The sequence below is a fragment of the Typopeltis vanoorti genome, chromosome 11 (assembly GCF_054136105.1).
Source record: "Typopeltis vanoorti isolate ZY-2024b chromosome 11, IOZ_Tvanoo_1.0, whole genome shotgun sequence".
Taxonomy (NCBI): Eukaryota; Metazoa; Arthropoda; class Arachnida; order Uropygi; family Thelyphonidae; genus Typopeltis; species Typopeltis vanoorti.
In genome coordinates, this window is record NC_143559.1 from 84,092,469 (window position 1) to 84,114,162 (window position 21,694).

Below are 21,694 nucleotides of genomic sequence, written 5' to 3' on the forward strand. Positions count from 1 at the left end.
GGCAAAGCTGTTTTAGCTCTTTCTAACTTTTGGAGACTGAGTGGAAAGTTTCAATCTCCACTGGAGGCCAGTTAGAGATAGCTGGCTCAAGATTATCACTAACAGTATCCAGCAGCTGGCAAGTGCTGCAATCTCGTGTCTCTAATCCTAACACTATATATTTATTGTCTAAAATACTGTGGGTTCTACGGTCAATTTTATTGAGTTTACAGGACGAAAAACCCAAGTTCTCTTGGGGGGGGGGGGACCCATTAACTTGGGAACCAGTCAAAGAAAGGCTTAAAAAAACTTCCTCTAGTCAGCAACTAGATTTGAACCTAGGTCTTCCTTCAGGTGATCAAGCACTGTAGACCACTTCCACTGAGCTACTGTGTTGCTCAGTGGAAATTGTGTTTGCAGCCAAATCAAGCTCCAGCCATAGTTGCTTCAGCTGTAATTCCAAATAATAATAATAAAAAAAATATAATCCAAAACAATTACAACCCCTCTGTTTCGATCTCTAACAAGAATTTGTATTTTATTTTTATGTCGATTGTCTTCTCTAATGATTCAAAAAAAAAAAATAAAATTCCTCTTCCTTCCTACAAGAACCTTCTATAGGAACAGATATATCTCATTGTCCAATTTCTCATTTTGAAATTTTGTCTGTTCATTCTCTCGAACTTAGGTCCCATTCAAAAGTGTTTTTATGTTTGGTGTTGAATACTAAGTTACTTTCTCTTTATCCTCTTTTATACTTGTTTAGAAGGATCGTGCTTGTTTTGATCTTCTTAGAGGTTGCAGCAATTATGTCGACATTTTATTTTTTTAAAATTCTTCTGCTAGCTCCTTTTCTGTCAGTTCAGTACCTCTTACATTGGTGATGCTTCTTTGTTGATGTTAATTGAGTAACTGACTTTTTTTTTATTTTTGTTCTGATTCCAAGACAAACAGCAAGGGCCTTATGTAACTAGGTGATGCCTCAGCTAGCATGACTTCTGATCGTCTTTTATTCTTCTAATATATCTAGTTTCAGCCAATAAAGAAGACAGTTTGGTTGGTTAAGTCCAAAATTTTCAAGTCTATCTTTGTCCATTCAGCATCCAAGGAGATATCTGGAGTACCATGAGAAGGTGAGGATTTGGACATTGAGGTCAGAAGCTCTAGTTGGTCATTTGATTCTACATCTTCCTTATAGGGTATGTGGAGGGATTTTTCCAGTTTTGACTTAAGTAGTGTGGATGCCATGCATTGGCAGCACAATGAGTGCAGGACAAGCAATTATGATGGGGAACTTTTAAACTATGTAGATATAGATTGGAGGGAGAAAAAAAGGGGCATGTGGAAGTGGATACAGTTACTAAGGGATAATGACCTCAAACAACATGTTATAGAGGGGACTGGGGTTTGTGAGTGCATCAGAAGGTAATAGCATCGAAAGATATATCCATAACCAAGATACACACTCTGCCTTCAATTGGGAAGAGTGACCTTGTTCTGGGACATTGCTAAACATGTGAAATTCTCTGTCAAGAAAAAGTTTATGTTGAACTATAAACTGATAATTATGACAGATTTAGGATGTCATCATTATCATTTCTGATTCCTTTTACAATATTTTATCTGTTTCTAAGATTTTTCAGTAGCCTCTAGAACGTTTTGCTGCCATTTCCATATTTATCCTCTATATTCTTACCAAGACTTGTTTAGCTACGTTTACACTCTGCTTTACTTTCTTACATTTTTTTCTGTATTATCTTTGGCATCTGCTGGTTTATTTGCTAGAAATTTTAGATTCACTTCTTGAGTTTACCATGCAGTTCTCACCCCATCTCGCTCACTGAATCTGTTGATGTTTTCTTCCAAGTCTCTAAGGTTGATTGTTTTCAAACTCCTTCATTTTCTTCCAATAGTATTTGTATTTTTTAAATTTTTTTTTAGTTATTTATTTTTATAATGTAGCTCCCACCTACGAAAGGTTTATTTATAAACTTATAGTACATTTGTACTATGGGTAAGATATGGATTTTTTCTGTTTTACCTATTTATTTATTTTTGTATTTTTTATATAGTCTAGAAGCCTTACTGTAGAAACCAACATGGACCTTTTTCAAGCGACTTCAGGCTTCCTATAAGCAGAGTAGTGGTCTTACACCAGGCAGTGAAATTTATCTCCCACCTAAAGATAATAACAAACATCCATGGTTAAGTCTACAAGATATACTTGTATACTTAAGTCTACAAGGTTCCAAGAGAAAAGCTGTTCAAAAGGCTACAGTGATATTGTGTAAATGGAACATTTTATTAATCGATACACAATTCCTGCTTAAATTGTAAGTCAGCAGTTGTAATTGAAGGCGGTACAGAAAGATGTTTTAATGTAAAATCAGGTGTGGACAAGGGTACATGCTATCACCACTGTTATTCATCATTGGTATGGATGATGTTATCAAGGGAACCTATCAAAATTAAAGATGTTAATCTCATTTGTTTGATTTACTCAGATAACTTTCATATTCTCTTAAATCCAGCACACGTTTGCAGGATTCCTTTACTAAATTAAATAACTGCTGTAACAAATATGGCATGAAAATCAGTGACAAAAAGACAAAGACTATTAAAATAGGCAGGAACATAGTAAACGTTAACTGCATTTTGAACGGAGAACCGAACAAGTAAAACATTTCAGCTATTTAGGCATAATGTTTAGTGAAGATAACAAATTAAATATGAAAAGAGACAATAGAATTAGGAAAATTGATATGGTGGGGAGTCGAATGAATAAATTTTATATGAAATAAGAGAGAAATTAGTCCAAACACTAAGCTAGCAGTATACAAGACAGTATTGTAGTCAGTTTTAATTCATGGAGCTGAGAGTTGGGTTATAAGTAAAACAGTTGGTCAAAGACTGGAGACTATAGGTATAAGAGTTCTGAAAAAAATTAGGGTAGTGAACAGGTGGAATCAATGAGCGAATCATTAAAAATGAAAATATTAGAAAGAAAAAGGAACTTGATATTGTTAGCATTCAGTTCTGTGTGAGCAGAGCTAATCTTAGGTAATATGATTACTTTTACTGAATGGGAGTGGAGAGATAAGCATAGCATGTGTATGTTGTCAACATGTCAGAGAAAAAGATTCAGAGGAAGACAAAGATGCAGGTAGAGGTGTCTTAGAAGACCAAAATATATCTGACAATATTGGAGTCCTGGCAGGTAACATACATCTCTTGAGAGTAGAAATCAAGAATTTGATGGTAATGATGATGATACATGTTTGTGTAATTTGGAAACTTTCAACCTATTCAGTAATTATTAACTTGTTTTTGCATGTTATTTTAATAAAACAGTTATGTAGTACTTGATACAGTTTTGTTATTGCCTAGGTGCCAGTGATGCTTCAAAGGCTTCATGCTTTGAGTAAGCAATATTTTAATGAAATTAAGGGTGACATTACTACTACTACTACTGTCATTAGTGATCGACCATTTGCTCATTTAAACAAGGAATCTGAAAGCAGCAAGTCACCAAAGGTGAATTCTTGTGAATTCAAAACACCAGATAACACTCCAGTTGCATTATCCCCAAAGGACCAAAGTAGTCATATACCAATAAAGGTAATGTAATTACCATATTTATGTGAATTTATTGTTGCCTTTTATAGTTATCTCATAAATTTCAGGAGTGCTTTTTTTTTTATTATTGCTCTTTTATCATCTTATGCCATTTTCATTTATGCATTAGGCCAAGTGATCTGTTATAGCTAAGTAAGTTGGATTAGATAAGCCTACTGTTTTGTTAAGCATATATTTCCCTTTGTTTGTGTGTGTGTGCACGCACACTCATGCTTTAACCAGTTTATCCATTTCCACCCCACTCCCTTTTTGGAGGGAAAGGAGGCTAGTTTCTAAGAGGAAATGCTGCAACTCTGTGTGACACTAGCTCACTTTAGGTTGAAAACTCTTGCAAACCTTATATTAATTAAAATCCAGTTTTTTCAGTTAGAGGACATGTTATTCTTTTGACTGCACTATAAAGACTTATAAAGGACCAAGGTTTTTAAATAAATAACTTTGAATTAAACTACTTCATGTATAAACTTAGAAATCATTATATGATAGGGAAAGTTGCTGATACTTTGAGTTTTAAGTGTATTTTATTTTGCAAAATGCATTAAAGTCCCTTTAGATTCATTTTGTCTCTATGCAAATTACTCTTGACTTAGACAGATTTTTTTATTGAAGTCTGATATTTGGACTATGTAAAAAAAAATTGTTAAGGCATCTTAATTTTTGTTTCATTTATAAATTGAAATGTCTTAATAAATTTGTTTACATAGTCCAAATATCAAATTGCAATAAAAAATCTGTCCATTTAACCAAGTAACAAACGTTTTGAAATTATCCATAGCAGTAACTTGCATTTGGCTGATGAAATTGAATACAATTTAATATTTAGAATATATTTATTGACCTGGTTGTTCAAGTGGGTGTTGCTTCCATTTTCCGACAAATAGGTTGTGATTTGAATCCTACCGTGGTAGATCTTGCACTAGGAAATTTCATTTCCTAGTACAAGATGTCACTCTGCTTCTTTTTTTTTTTTTTTGGAAGCCCTAAGAGGCTCAAAAAAATTCATTTTTGGTTTCTAGACCAGAATTTCCAGATTATCTAACTCTTTGCTTACTACTAATGTACAATAGATTTACAACCTTCTGTGGTTAGATTCACATAAAAATGTCCACATGATTCATTTGGTATCAATCATAAATTAAAGATACTAAGAAATTATATACTTAGTTTAATCCTTTATCCAACTGTACTCAAACAAAGTTTGTGCCTGAAGTATTTTCAGGACTGGGACAACTCATATATAGAGGATAATGACTTCACATTGCTTGCCTTAGTATCCCACAATGCAAAGCACATATCCTTGCAGACATGTATAATGCTATGCATTATGGGAAGGGTTACTACCCAGACTGGTTTCGACCTTTATTGAGGTCTCATCAGTGGGAGCCAGACCCAGAGGTAATACTAAGGTTGTAGTAATGCAGAAGTCATATTTTCATATACGAGTAGCCAAAAAAAGGTGTCATACCTTATTATTATTAAAATATCACTCAGATCATTTTCATTGGCAAAATCTGACAAAATGATTTCGAGTGTTATTAAATTGCATGCTGGTTTAATGGAATTTCATGAATTTTAATATATAGGATCTCTAAAATTTATAAAGTTATTTTGATTTTAGTTTCATTTGGAATAACTATTAGTATTGGCAAGTTTAGACAGATTGGAATTTGTGTCCATAGTACATAAGTCAAAAATGGGTCCAAGTCTCATAAACACGTTATAAGTTTTTATGTATGCTTCTCAGTTTTTACAGAATTACCACCATTTGGTAGAGCTCTGTGTGGATGCTGTAAATTTGTTACAGACAGTTGTGAAGTGAGAGAAATTTTAATAATAAAAAATTAAACTGAACAATTTCCAATTGGTTGTATATGGAAATACAGTTGACCTTTGAAGAACACGGGTTTGAACTGCACAGGTCCATTTATACGTGATTTTTTTTTGAGAATAAATATATTGGAAATTTTTTTTGAGATTTCAACAATTTGAAAAAAATGGCAGACAAACCTCATAGCTTAGAAATATCGAAAAAAATTAAGAAAAAGTTAGGTATGTCAGGAATGCATAAAATATATATAGATATTATTCTATTTTATCATTTACTACAATAAAATATAAACAGATCTATTATAAAAAAGTTAAAATTTATCAAAACTTAATGCACACAAACACTCACAGACCATACTTGGTCATTCACAGTCGAGAGAAATGTAAACAAATGTAAAAATTCAGTATTAAATCCTAACTTCATAAAATAACTGTTATTAATTAGTTAAGTTAATTAGCATAAAATAAAAAAATACTGATTCACTCATTAGTGTATAGGCCCGACTACTGCAAAGCATCGTATCGATTGCACTTGGCTTCCATAAAGCAGCCATATTGCTGTTTGTTTGTTATTAATGCATGAATCATTATACCTATAAATAAATATGACTTTATTTTTCAGTTTTCATTATGTTTTCATTTTTGATTTCTAGTGTTAGTAATGCATATAACATGTACAGTGTTTTGTATCATATAAGACAATATTGATGTAGATGCTGACAAACAGACGATGAAACCTTAATATATTGGTAAATACAGTACTGTACTGTAACTGTATTTTCTCCTCCTTATGATTTTCTGTAATAAAGTTTTCTTTTCTCTAGCTTGCTTCATTGTAAGAATATAGTATATAATACATACATACCATACAAAATATATATTAATTGATTGTGTATATTATCGGTAACTTCTAGTCACCAGTAGGCTATTAGTGTTTGGGGACTCAAAAGTTATACTTGTATTTTCGGACAACGCAGGAATCGGTGCCCCTAACCTCTGCATTGTTCAGGGGTCAGATGTAATTATAAGAACATGCCTAATATAATTTATATATAATCATTGGTGTACATTGCGATATAGTGATCTTTAGTTTCAAGACTGGTCAATGAAAGATTTTTACTATATTTTTGGTTGAAGATCCAAGACTGTCAACATTATTTTAAATTATTTTAATTTATAAAATAATTGTTTTCGCTTCATGGAATTTAATGAAATTTGATATTTAGAATCTGAATACAGTTTTGGAGTCATTTTGATTTTGGTATCAATTGGACCATTTCTGTAGCGAAATCAGGCAAAATAAAATTATATCTAACATATATATGCCAAATGTAGCTCTGGATTCAACCTGGCAAGAAACCATCACCCAGTTATTGGAGGTCTGAAGTGGCTTGAAAAAGTTCCATGTTTGGTCTCTAGAGCAGAGTTTCTGGATATGAAAATAAGTGCAAAAAATATATATAACATCAATAAAAATAGAAAAAAAAACCTTAGCCATCCACTGTATAAATGTACTATAAGTGTACAAAACACATCACAACTCAGCTTCACTAGAGTTTTAAGGTCGCTACTATCGACATAAGAAGCCTGAATGACAAAGAAATGGAGCTGGCTGAGGAATTGGATAAGTATCAGATCAACATAATAGGAAAGACTGAAACAAAAAAAAAAGACAAAAACTGATGTGATCTTTCTAAGTAATAAATACAAAATGTTATATTCAGACAATAACAATCAGAGAAAAGAAGGAGTATCTATAGTATTCAACACTAAATACAAGGCTAATCTTTTTGAATGGCAGGCAATGTCAAGTAGAGTGATGTGGGCAAATATCAGAATGGGGAACTGGACAATGAGACTTATTTGTGCCTATGGTCCCACAGACGGTTCTACTGAGGTAGAAATGGAGGAATTTTTTGAGGCTTTAGAGAAAGCAACTGACACAACGAAAAGGAGAAAGTTGGTCTTTGTTAGGATCTAAATAGCAGAGCAGGAAATGATTGTCAGACATACAGAAATATTTTTTGGAAAATTTGGAGAATAGAGCAAAGCTAATAACAATGGCAAATACTTTTTGGATTTCTGCTTAGGAAATGGACTGTTTATTACTAACACAATGTCCCAACATAAAAATGTGCATAAATTCCCATGAAGAGAAGAGGCAAGGAATAAGAAAAGTCTCATTGAGTATGTTATTCTTGATAGTGATGTTTTCTCCTTGGTGCAGGACACCAGAGTGTACAGAGGATTTGAAATTGGAAGTAATCACCATTTAGTTTTGAGCAGGATAAAATTGAATTTATATTGAAAAGAAGAACATGTCAGAAAGTTTTCAAGCAAATAAAAGTTGAGCAGCTCTCAGATGTGAACTGTAGGCTAAAATACACAAACATTATTCAAGAAAAAATGAAAGAGTTTGAGAACAGGAACCAAACCTACAGTGGCAAGCTCTGAAGAAAACATTGATTCAGCCAGATAGGCATGTGGTGAGGTTGTCTTCAAGGATAGAAAAATCAGAACTCCATGATAAACACTGAAAATTAAAGAGGCAACGAATGAAAAGAAGAAAGCATATCAAAAGTGCTTGGCAAATACAGAGACAAATGTAAGAAAGCTAAACAAAAAAAAGTCATGGGAAGACTTCGGTCAAAACATGGAAAATAAATATCAAGAAGGTGGGGAAATGTTCTGGAAGCTGTTGAAGAAGTTCAGAAATGGAGGAAAGAAGGCTGTAAAAGGAATTGATAAAGGTGACATGAAAACTGGTGAAAAAAAGATATCCTTGATGTATGGTGTAGTTACTTTGAAAAATTGCTCAATGAAACAAGCAGTGACAGTGCAGTGGCAAAAAATCCTCAACAAGCATGCAGTCAGGAATACATATCCATACTTGAAGTAGAAAAAGCCATCAAAAACCTGAAATGAGAAAGGCAGCAGGAGTAGTTGATATTCGACCATAAATGCTGAAGTATGGAGGTATAAAAGTCTTCAGTGGTTGCATTGCATAAGGCCTGGACAGAGGGATGAATTCCAGATGATTGGAGTAGAACTCTCATGGTACTCATATATATATATATATATATATATATATATATATAAAGGAAAATAAGACTGAATGTGAGAATTAAAGAGGTACCATATTGAGTGTTCCTGGTAAGATTTATACAAGTATACTTGAGAAATGGTCGCGAAGGATTGCAGAAGGGAAGTTTGGTGAAGAACAAGCTGGATTCAGGCCAAATAGAGGCTGTCGGCATCAGATTTTTACTTTACGACAAATAATTGAGAAACCATGTGAATATAATAAAGATATGTATTTAAGTTTTGTAGACCTGCAAAAGGCATATGACAAGGTGTGAAGAGGAAAGCTGTTCAAAATGCTACAGTTATATGGTGTCAATGGGGCATTATATCAAGTAACACTTGATCTTTATTTGAGTTAAGTCAGCAGTTAGAATTGAAGGAAGTACAGGAAGATTATTTTATGTTAAATCTGGTGTCAGATACTATTTTTGAAAAGTTCGGTTTCTTTTTGGACTGAGGGTGTACAGAGTTTTTTCTTTTACAGCATTGGTACACTTTTTTTTAGAACCATAGCTTGGATGGCAGCTGCTTATTTGGAATAGAATAAGGGATGAATTCCTTCATTCATGTTAGAATGATTTCTTTTATTCGCTCTGAGCATGTGTTTGGGTCAGAAGAACTGAAGCAGTATTCAGGCCATGGGAAAGAGGAATAGACCTCCATGACTTCGTTCCATTTGGCACCCTTGCAGTACCAAAGGACACAAGAACTAGTGGGTGAAAGCTGTTCTGAAGTTAAAGAGACTTTTATGAGGTTGTGATCCAAGTTACCAAGAGGAGAACTGACATCTACAGTATGGAATGAACCATATGAGAACAGGTTGAAGATTTGTGGGTTTCAGAAACTAGTTGATAGGTGGAAAAGGGGAGATATGATTGAGACATTCAAATTGCTAAAAGGATTCTATAGGATTAATTCAGAGGATATTTTTGAGATCAGGACTGATGGTGGGAGAACTAGGGGACACCTATGGAAGCTGGGCAAGAGTGTGGTTAGCAGGGGTGTTAGAGCTGGGTTCTTTACTTTTAGAGTGGTAAATGAGTGGAATAAGCTGCCAGAGTCTGTTGTGGGTGCTATGACAGTGAGCGAGTTCAAGGCAAGGTATGATAGATACTGTGAGAATGTCGAATAGTTGTGTGGACATGATGTTTAAGGCCTCCCTCGATGAGTCTAAGGACTCCCTGGAGTAGCCCGAAATAACAATAATAATAATAATAATACTTGGAAGGGGAGCTTGTTTTTAGAGAAACAAATTTGTGCCGTAGTTCTATACAATATATACATGAAAACACAAGGTAAAAGTATTATTTTTATGTCTCCATACAACATACTGATCTTATGATGAGCTTCGATGTAGAATCCCTATTTATAAATGTACCTTTCGAAGAGACTTTACAACTACTTTCTGAAATATTCCCACAGGAAATAGTAAAGCTCTACGAATTTGTGATGCATTCTGAATACTTCATTTGTCAAAACAAATTCTACAAGTAGAAAGAACTGCCATGGGACTCTCCCCTGCTTTAATGAACTTTTATCTAGAGCATTTAGAAGACATTTTTTTCATCTACACACCCTTAACCTTCATTTTGGGTTAGATATATAGACAACATTTTTACCGTGTGACCTCACAATATTAGGTACCTTACCACCATTTTTAGCTACTAAATACTTTACATCCTCATATCAAATTCACTGTGGAAATTGAAAAAGACAGCAAATTATTTATCGTTTTTAGACATTATTTTCATCCACTCGCCATCAGGTAATTTAACATCATCAGTTTATAGAAACCTACTTTCACTGGACGTTACATCCTTCAACAATCTGCACATCATCCTTCTCAAAAGACAGGAATCATAAAGTGTTTAATTCAATGAGCTAAGACTAATTGTTCAACTCCCCATCATTTACAGGAAGAACTATCTACTATCAAACAATATACGAAATTAAATGGCTTCTCCAAAAGGACTATACAACATCTGTTTGACTCCTACAAACCTAACCCAAACAACAAGGAATCAATACATCGAATTTTAATTGCATACATCTCTGGCATTTCAGAACTGATTTCAAGAATTCTGAAGAAATATGATTTAGTAGCGACTTTAATCCTAGTTAATAAACTCTCAACGTATTTCCCCTTTTCTAAAGATAAACGCTCTCCTGTGTCTCTTCCAGGTGTATACCAAGTTCCATGTGACCGCCATCTTTTCTATTTCGGACAAATTGGACGCTCAATAGAAAAAAGAATACAAGAACACCAATCATATATTTTCCACAAAAAATCCAATAAGTCTGGATTAGCTTAACATGGAATAGAGGCAGGCCACAACATTCTTTGGTCTGCTTTTACATAGACTCTTTTACATAGATGTCGGTAAAAATTTGAACACCTATTTAAGGAGAGTGCCGAGGCCTTGCTTCGCCACCCTAACTTGAATTGGAATGACTGCCTATCCTGATCAAATATATGGGAAAGTTTGATTCGAATAACACATCATTAAAGTTTTTTACTATTAAGACCAAGAATGATATTGTATAAAGGCATAAGGTCTTTAAAAACCAACTAGATGCTACATCTATCTGATGATCTCTTTAGTATCATCATGCATATCAAGGATTTAGGCCTAGCATGGCCTGTTCCAGCCTTAGAAGTCATTGTTGAATCTTTTAAGAGGACTTCCTGGTTTTCTTTTTCCTAATGGCTTGTACTTTAAGGCTTGTTTTGGTAATCTTTCTGTTTTCATTCTTTGAATGTGTTCTATCCATTTATGTTTATATTTTTTAATTTTTTCTATTACTGGTTCTTGGTTTAATTCTTTCATAATTTCTTTTGTGATCAAATTGGGTATACTTTGCAGTTTTTCTCATAAACTTAATTTCTGCTGATATTAATTTTTGTCTTTTTGTTTTATTGTCCAGACCTCGCTTCCATACATTAAGACTAGTAGGGCTAATGTATTGTATACTTTTAGTCTGGTTTGTTTTTGAACTAGGTTTGGTTTAAATATAGAGTTAATTACACCTGTTATTTTTAAATATTTTGCAATTTTTACGTTTATATCTTTTTCATTTTCATATGTGATCATACATCCTAGGACCTAGGTAGTTAAATGAATTCACCTGTTCTAAGATCTTGTTATCTATTACTATTTTAGTTCTTGCTGGATCTTGTCCTTTAAATTCTATAGTTTTTGATTTTTCTGTTGATATTATCATACCATAATCTTTGGCTATCTCATTTAGATCTAAAATAGCTTTCTGTAAGTTATAATTAAAAGAAACACATGTATTAACCACAGTGAAAATTATTTAATTGTAAATATTTCATCCTAAGTATCTTAGGACATCATCAGTATAGTAATTTTAAACAATAATAGGAATAACATACAGTTAGGGCGCATGATTACAATAGAATCTCATTAAACGTGCATAACGTGCTACAGTAGTAGTAAAAAAAAAAAAAAAAAAAAAAATTAACACAATGTAAGAACATTGTTGCGGTTTAAGTTTCATCTTCAGAACTTTCTTTGTATAAACGTTCATGTTTATATAAAGATCTATGTAAAAGTTTAGACTTTTCCCAATGGATCCTATGGTTTGGATTTTCAATTCCGTGTTGAGAGAGGCCAGATTTTTGCGGTTTAAAAAGACGAATGTGGTCTTGATGTTCCGAGATGCGTTTCTGAACAGACCTACCTGTCTGTCCAAAGTAAGATAATTTGCATGAGCATGGAATCTCATAAATGCCAGGCAACATCAAAGGTGAAAGTTGTCCTTAGGAGAAGGTAACAAGTTGTAAATTTGGTTGATAGGTTTGTAAGTAGTGGCAAAATTGTATTTCTTCATAATTTTAGAAAGACGTTCTGAGATGCCTTTAACGTAAGGTATGGGAATCCTATGGACTTCTTCCTGTCTGGTTTGATGTGTGGAGAAGTGACTACTGATGATTTTTTTTAGTTGTTTTAGGATTATATCCATTTAGGATGGCTGTATTTTTGATTACTTCTAATTCCTGGTTTAAAGATTCTTCAGAGGAGCAGAATTTGTGTGCTCTGGAAACTAGTGATTTAATAATGCCAGATTTCTGAGATGGATGATGAGCAGAAGAATTGTGAATGTAGCGACCTATAATCTATACATGATCGTCCTTTTCTAAATCCATTCTGTACTTCTAAAATAAAGTTTTCGGAATATTTCATTAGTTTGCTATTTAAGATTCTGCTATATATTTAAAAAAAAAAAATTTCTGTAAGTTATCTTCAGAATTTGTAATTATTATTTGGTTGTCGGCAAAAAGGAGAGTGTTTAAGTTCACTGTAGGAGAAAGTTTAATTCCTTGATGTAAATTTTTATTCCATTTTATTATTATTTCATTTAAGTAAATATTAAAAAGTTGCTGAGAGGGGACATCCCTGTTGGACCCCTTGGTTTATCTCTCTTGTATATGATAGCTCGTGATTTAATCTTATTTGTATTTGATTATTTTCATATATATACTTGTTGATAGCTTTTAGGATATTATTTGGTATTTGCCTTTCTTTTAATATGTTAAATAATATGTTTCTTTTAACTTTGTCAAATAATTTTTCATAGTCAATAAATGCAATATGTGTTTCTAAATTGTATTCTCTTCTTTTCTCTATTATTAGTTTTAGGCAGATGGTCAGGTCTATACATGATCGCCTTTTCTAAATCCATTCTGTACTTCTAAAATAAAGTTTTCGGAATATTTCATTAGTTTGCTATTTAAGATTCTGCTATATATTTTGTAACAGGAATTTAGTATACTGATACCTCTATAGTTTTTAGGGTCATCTCTATTACCTTTTTTTAAAGATAGGAATCACGATTGCTTTTTTCCATTCTATTGGGGGGGATACGAGTTGAATAAATTTTATTTAAAAATAATAAGAGTCTTTCTTTGAATCTTGTTCTTGTGTATTTATATAGTTCTGAACCTAGTTTATCTTCTCTAGATGATTTTCCATTTCTTGTTTCTTTCAGGCTGATTTCTAATTCTTCTCTAGTTATTTCCTTTTCATTTTCATTAATTGTTTGCCAGTTGTCTTTTTTAAAATATTTCTGTCCACAATTCTGTGTAGTAATTTAGAAATTCTTCTAATTTCAATTCGGTGTTTAATTTTATGTTTTCTTTGGTATCTGCATTTAAGTGTTTCAAAATCTTATATACATTGGGTCTTATTTTATATAAATCATATTCTAAATTATAAACAAATTTATTCCATGATTCTCTCTGTCTTTTTCTGACTTCTCTTTTAGCTATGGCTCTTATTCTTTTATATTCTATTTCATCTTCTAATCTTTTACTGCTTAACCAATTGTGATAGGTTTTCTTTTTGATTATTTCTTTGATTGTATCATCCCAGATCTTCAATTTTTCCTTTTATTGAATTTTTTGATCTTGCCTAAGCTTCCATTTATGATCTCTTTAGTATGATATTATAAATCACACACACACACACACACACACAGTTGACTCTTGAAGAACGTGCGGTTGAACTGCATGGTTAAACTTATGTGTTTTTTTTAATAAATATATTAGAAATTTTTTGGAGATTAGCGACAATTTAAAAAAAACTCACAGACGAACCACGTAGCCTAGAAATATCAAAAAAATTAATAAAAACGTTAGGTATGTCACGAATGCATAAAACATAGTCTGTGCATTCACATAGTAGACACTAGTCTATTTTATCATTTACTGCCATAAAGTATCCACAAATCTATTATAAAAAGTTAAAATTTATCAAAATTTATGCACACAAACACTTAAAGACTGCATATGACCATTTGCAATCGAGAGAAATGTAAAAAAAAATATAAAGATGCAGTATTAAAACATAACTGCATAGAATTAACTGTTATTAATTAGTTAGTTTAATTAATTTTTATAAAATAAAAAAATAACGATTCATTCGTTGGTATATATGCTAGGCTATGCAAAGTAATTGTATCGATTGCACTAGGCTACCATAAAGCAATCATATTGCTGCCGCTTTGTTATCAATGCATGAATCGTGATACTTGTAAATAAATATGAATTTCTTTTTCACATTGTCTTTTCATTTTTGATGATGATAGTATTAGTAATACATATAACATCTACAGTGTTTTGTATCTATTAAGACAATATTGATGCAGTTACTGAAAGGCATACGATTCAGCTTGATCAATAAATACAGTACTGTAAATTTACTTTCACTTCCTTATGATTTTTTTTAATAACATTTTCTTTTCTCTAGCTTACTTTATTGTAAGAATATATTATATAATAAATTCATACCATACCAAATATATATTAATCAACTGTTTATGTTATTGGTAAGGCTTCTGGTCAGCAGTAGGTAATTAGTAGTTAAGTTTTTGGGGAGTCAAAAGTTATACGTGGATTTTTGAACAACACCGGGGGGGGGGGGGGGTCAGTTGGTGCCCTTAACTCCCATGTTGTTCAAGGGTCAACTGTATGTATATATATATATATGTAGAATTTATTTTACACTGTTATGATTAACCTTTTCTTCGGTGATAGCATAACATTGTTGGTGATTTAACTGTTTTTTTTAAGCCACTGACTATGATCTGTTAATTTCAGACTGAAATATGTGGCAGTATATTTATTAAATAATACTTTTACCTTGTGTTTTTGTGCATATATTGTATTGGAAGGGGAGCTTGTTAGGAAGAGGTCAAGTGTATTGGCAAATTGGAGGGGGGGGGGGGATATTCTGGTAGGAATCTGTGGTAGGTCGTTGCTAATGCAAACATCTCAGCATCTCTACCTGCTTGATTGATGGAACTGGAGAAGAGATGCCTTCTCCAGTTCCTATAATTTGTGGGTGTTGAAATCCCCAATAAGGATGACCTCACTATTAAGCTATTTTAACTGTAGAAAGTTGAGCTTTGGAGAGAGAGAGAGAAAGTTGAAGAGGTCAGAGTGGTTAACAGAGTTTGGAGAGTGATAGTGAGGGCATGTGAGAAGAGCAGGTTGGTTTGGTAGGGAAATTTTGAGCCAAAATGGATCAAATGGGGGATTCAAGGTTTTGCAATCTCTGGACATGTAAACAGACTTGTACAAGTGCTGCCCTTGTGGCAGAAAGAACTGCGTAATGTGTAATTTGGGCAGTAGAGGGAGACAGTAGTTGTTGAAGTTGCCAGTTGGGGGTTCTGATAAGAATAATAATTCTGATTTAGATGACTTGGGTGGTGATGCACATTGTTTATATTGCTGTTTAGGCCATGAATGTTGAAGTGGATGCAGAATTTTTTTTTTTTTTGTAAGAATTAATGTTGATGGGTTATTTGGGAATTTTGTTGGTTGGATTTATTTTTATTTTTGGTGTAATGTGTAATTTGGGCAGTAGAGGAAGACAGTGGTTGTTGAGGTTGCCAGTTGGGGGAGTCTGATAAGAATAATAATTCTGGTTTAGATGACTTTGGTGGTGGTGCACATCATTTATATTGCTGTTTAGGCCATGAATGTTGAAGTGGATGCAGACTTTTTTTTTTTTTTTTTTGTAAGAATTAATGTTGATGGGTTATTTGGGAATTTTGTTGGTTGGATTTATTTATTTTTGGTGGGAGAATTTTTGTGATCCATAGTCAAGTCTCATTTTTTTGGGTTGTGATCCATATGTGATGAAGAAGAGATAAAAAAAAGAAATGGAACATGCAGTGAGAGGTGACAGATTTGCAAACATACTACCCACACAGAAAGAACTCAGTCTCCTGTCCATATGTGCCTTCAACAGTTTATATCTGCAGCCACTGTAATTGGTCTCTCCCTAGTCATGAACTGGCAAAGTAAGAAGCTGTATGATTTGACATTAGCTGATCAGAAAGCCTCTTAATTTCTTTACTAACTTTTTTTGGTGCTATGCACTAACGAGCAGCTAGCCCACAGAATCATTTTACTGCTGTACCCTCAAATGGGGTAGTGTCTGGGTCCCTACAGTATTGATTGGCATGTCATTGAATATATCACTCACTGCATGTGTGAGAAGGGGGGGGGTGCAGATGACCTAGTTTACAGGGTTGAATTCTAGATGATTGGAGTAGAACCTTCAAATTGGAGTAGAGGCTGAGAAAAATTGTGTGTGAAGGTATGCTTAGAGAAGAACAAATTAGTCAAAACACTAAATTAGCTGTATACAAATCAGCATTAAAACCAATTTTAACTTATGGATCCGAGTTAGAAATAAAACACTTGATCAAAGACTGCAGTTAACGGATTATGAGAGTTTCTGGAAAGATTAGGTGAGTTAACATGGTATCAATGGTAGAGTCATACTAAAAATGAGGATATTAGGAAGGAACTTGACATTGTTAGCATTCAGAAATATGTGATCTTAGCTATTTCAGGTAGTATGGTCACTTAAACAGAATGGGATAGGAAGGTTAGTAAAAATACCCAGTGGGAGACCGAGAGCTAGGTGGAGTTGATAAGAGCAAGAAGTGTCTTAGAAAACTGAAATATGAGATCTGATAATGTTGGAGTCCTGACAGATAACAGATTAATTTGGAGGAAAATTGTTGATAGGAAGTTAGGTAATGATGTAAACTTTTCATATAGTATTCTCATAACATCCTGTACATCTACTGAGGGAACATATCAGGAATCTGATGATGGTATCTCTCCCCCCCCCCCTTCTGAATTTTGTTTACAGTTTCATTTCAGAAATTGCAGCCTAATTTGTAAATCTCATTTTATTATCTTTTATTTGTTAAGACTGACGATACATTACATCTGTGTAACTTGACTTTTGATAAACGGACTTCTGGGTTTATCAAAAACTCATTTCTGGGTTTATCTGGTAATGATAGGTTGGTAATGAAAGGCCGTTTGTCTGTTTTGTAGAGTGAAAAACCTAAGTGTAAATATTCCTTGCATCCTAAAGAATATTCAAACCCAATTCTCTCCATTCAGAGAGCATTTTTGCCTTCTGACTGTGTCACAGGGATGCTTAATTTTTATTTGATTTTTTTAAATAAGTAAATGTTTAAAAATGATATAATGTTTAGTTTATTTTTATTTATTTATATAAATATTAAATTATTAAATGAATATTTATTATATAAATATTAATTTAATAATGTTTAAAAATTATAATGACATTTGATATAAGCAAAAACATAATTCATTTATAATTCAATGAACATATTCATAAGCTTTTGGGAGAGGATGTGTGTACGTATGTATATATCATATAAACGTGTGGCTAATGAGATGTTGACACCAAATGATCAGTGGTATTTTCATTCACTCCAATTTTTGATCTTACCAAGGAGTTTTGAAGAAGGAACATAATTACCAAATTTTGAAGATTGCATATTAGGGTGAGAGAGGAATGGTTTTTTTTTTTTTTTTTTTTTTTTTTTTTTTTTTTTTTTTAAGGATATACATTTATGAAAATATGCACTTGAAACTGCAGTCTTTGCATGATATTGATTAATCTTATTCTATTTTTGCGGAAATGGTTTTATTGTCAATATATACAGTATTGGAATATAATCTTCCAGCTTATAAAAGTTATAAATATTCATGTTTTCAATAATTATGAAAGCAATATGCACTTTGAAAATTAACATACTTTTATTTATTTTTTTGTGTGTGTCTATATATATGTACTGAGTGATATGATTAATATTTTTTAGTTTGAAGTAAAACTTGAAAAACATTTTTCCAAGTGATTGTAAAATTTGTAAAGTTTAATTGGTAATTTTTTTCATATTCAATGGTGAACAGCACTTAATATTGCAATTATGTGATTTATCAAGTTGTTGAATGTAAATTCTGACTGTTTGACTTATTTACTTTTGCTTTGTTAAATTTTCACAGAATTTGTTGACAACACTCATTCGTCATATGACATCCAGTTTATTTTGTACATTTCTGTGCTGTGAGCATTGATGTAGCTATCTGATAGATGTTGTACTTTCTGTATTTACGTGTTTGAACTATCTTAGGAAAAGAAAACAAATAATCATGTAAAAACTCACGGTGCTCCATTTTTAAACTACACTAATTGTACGGGACCAGAGATTTTATTCATAGGTGTCGGGATATATTTTTGCCATTTTTTATTTGAGGACATTAGACCTCCATGTTTTTCCTGAATTGTCAGCTTTTGTCTTGAACCTATCTTTAAACGTTGAGCATTACATTTATTTTTGAAATATCTAAAAGATCCATACTCTCTGTTTTGATATTTTCCTTTATTTTAAAATTTTCCCAGTTATTCTCATATGATTCTTTTCCCAAATTCTTTATTCTTAATAATTATTTTATATAATTATTATCATATGAAATATATGCTTGAATGTGACTTTAGTTGAATATTAAATTTCATTTCACAGGATTTTAAGACTCCTGAAGGAAGTCAAAATTCGTGGATTCCAGAGAAAAATCACATTCAAAGGACACCTGAAAATAGCCAAGACTTTAGACAGGTAATTATGTTTCCAATTACAAAATTATTTATGAAATAGAATGACAGGATTGAAAAATTAAAATTTGACATGGATTGTAATATGCTTTACTTTCATAGCTTTTTTTTGTTGTTGTTGTTTTTAATTCAGAAAAAAAAAACTAATTACAATTCATATTAAAATCAAGAGAGCATCCATAATTTAGTTGATATTGGTAATGTGTTTTGGTTGGAAATACCTTGGGTATTTGAATCCTATGTAGGATGCAAAGAACATTTTATCAGGACTTTTCAAGTGAAGGTGAGTTAGCCTGTCTCATACAGAGGTGGAAGAGTTTTTCCCCCTCTCCTGGAAACTCGGGTTTTTTCATTCTCCAAAACAGGCAAATTGGCCAAAAGAACAGAACATGCAATTTATAGACAATGTGGACAGGATTAACTGCTCTATAATAAGCAGTAATCAGGATTCTAAAGATTCCAAGTGACTTGGCTGTGACAGACTACTTAGTCTAACATGAAAAGAGAATGTGTTGAGATTAAAATCAGTATTTATTGTTATTATTACTATTAAGAGGGACCTCCAGAGAGTCAGGGACTCATTGAGGGAGAACTACCAGAACCAGCTATCATACCTGTTCCTGAATTCATTCACACTACTTACATACACAACATTCAATAGCAATCGATTCCAATCATACACCACTCTATGAGAGAAAAATTTACCTCTCACCACTCATCTTGATGGCATTCATTCTCAACTTCCAAGGATATCCTCTCATCCTTCCTCCATAAAATGAAAAATTCCATCTGAAATCCTGTATGACTTTTTCAGAAGTTTGTAGGTCTCAATCATATCACCCCCCTTTTTCCTGTTTGCTAGTATCTGCAGCCTACAAATTCTCAGTCTGTCTTCATAATCTGTATTCCACAATCATGATATCATTTTTAACACTCTCCTTTGCACTCTTTTCACTTATCAGAATCACAATGGAAACCAAGAGACTAGACCTGCACATAATAGTCCAAGTGAGGTCTTTTAAAGAGGCAAAATGACATCCTTATCTTTACATGTTAAAGTTTGTTTCAGCATTGCAATTATCTTTTGAGGTGTATTTGTAATCTTTGCTACATGGCCCCCTGACTTCAACTTCCTATCTACTAACACTAACATCCCTAGCCTGATTAGTTTCTTCTAGAATAATCCCATCAATATAATATGACACTGGATATCTAATCACGCCTTAGTGCATGACTTTGCATTTGCTGACAATTCCAGTCTATTCAAATCATTCTGCAAGTGCTGCATAGCAAAATTCCTGATTACCCTACCTATCTTTGCATCATCAGCAAATAGCTGTATGCCACCTGTCAAATCCCTCCCAATATCATTAATGTACAGATTGAATAACAGTGGACCAAGGACTGATCTTTGTGGTACACCACTAATTAACTTAAATCTTGCAGACTCACATCCTCCATATACTACTTTTTTGATATCTGTCAGTTAGCCTCCTATTCATGACAAAAGTTTATAATCCAATCCCATATTTTCCTATTTATGCAACAGTATTCCATACTATTTTCTGCCTTAGCAAAATTCAAAAGTATCATGGTGTATCCATTCCCCTTGTCTAGTTCAGTGGTAACATTATTACAGAATGTGAGTAAGATGCTAATACATGACCTTCCCTTAGTAAACCCATGCTGTTCATTGCAAGAGACTCACAGTCAACTCATTTCTGAATGCGAGGCCTAACCAATTTTTCCAGAACCTTTACCACTCATGAGATACTGATTATTCGATAGTTGGATACATAAGTCTTTGCACCAACTTGTGTGCAATTCTTTCCATTCCTGCTCAATCTTCCCTGTTCTGAGACTCAAATTATATAGCCTGATCAAAGGAATAGCTAGTTCAGCTGAACACACTTTTAGCACCCGTGCTAATATCCCATCAGTCCCTATTGCTGAATTCTTATTCAGTTTGTTCAGTTTGCGCAATAACTAATACCTCCTCTTCGTACACCCAAGTTTCTTCAGAAAAGGTAGCAGTGAACTCAATGTTGCATAAACCAGGTTGATAGCTTTTAGCAAAATGGGCACTCATTAGTTGAACACCCTCTTCTGCATCTATCGCCTCAACACCTGCATTCAGAAGAGTTATTCTCTCATATTCATTTTTTCTTTTACTTGCAGCATATCGATAGAATTCTTGTGGTTGTCTTTAGTTTGCAGAGCCAGTTTCTTTTCATACTAAGACTTAGCTTTCCGTACAACTGTTGTGACTCTTCTGGCCTGCAGCTTATAATTTTCATAATGGACATCATTTTTATGTACATGGTATTCCTTCCATATCATCCTTTTCTTATGAATTTCTTGCTTAATAAGATTACACAACCATTTGACTCCTACCCTATTAATTCTTCGACTCTCAGGACACATTCTGATATTGCATCATGTAAGTATTATTTAATTGCTTCCCATGCACTGTCGATATCCTTCCATCCAGCAGCCGATCCCATTCCACTGAAAACTCAGTATACTCCTCATTTGGTTATAATTTCCTGCTTTTGTAGTTCAGTATGTAACCTTTTCTGAATGGGACATTCATAAACTTAGTCCCAAGTGAGTACTGCATGATCACTGTCACCAACTGGAGGCACAATAGTTACATCTTTAACTGAAATATACTCTGTCACTATAATCAAATCTAACAC

At 33.1% G+C, this 21,694-nt stretch overlaps 1 protein-coding gene across 2 annotated transcripts in view; it reads left to right on the top strand.

Annotated features, from left to right (window-relative positions):
• The window catches only part of mahj (LisH and WD40 domain-containing protein mahjong), a 490,280-nt gene that overhangs the window by 113,813 nt on the left and 354,773 nt on the right, over nucleotides 1-21,694 (top strand). For both annotated transcript variants that reach the window (XM_090400879.1, XM_090400880.1), the window contains exons 8-9: nucleotides 3,367-3,597; nucleotides 18,907-18,999. In XM_090400879.1, coding sequence (XP_090257005.1) covers nucleotides 3,367-3,597; nucleotides 18,907-18,999 — 324 coding nt within the window. The remainder of the gene's footprint in view (nucleotides 1-3,366; nucleotides 3,598-18,906; nucleotides 19,000-21,694) is intronic.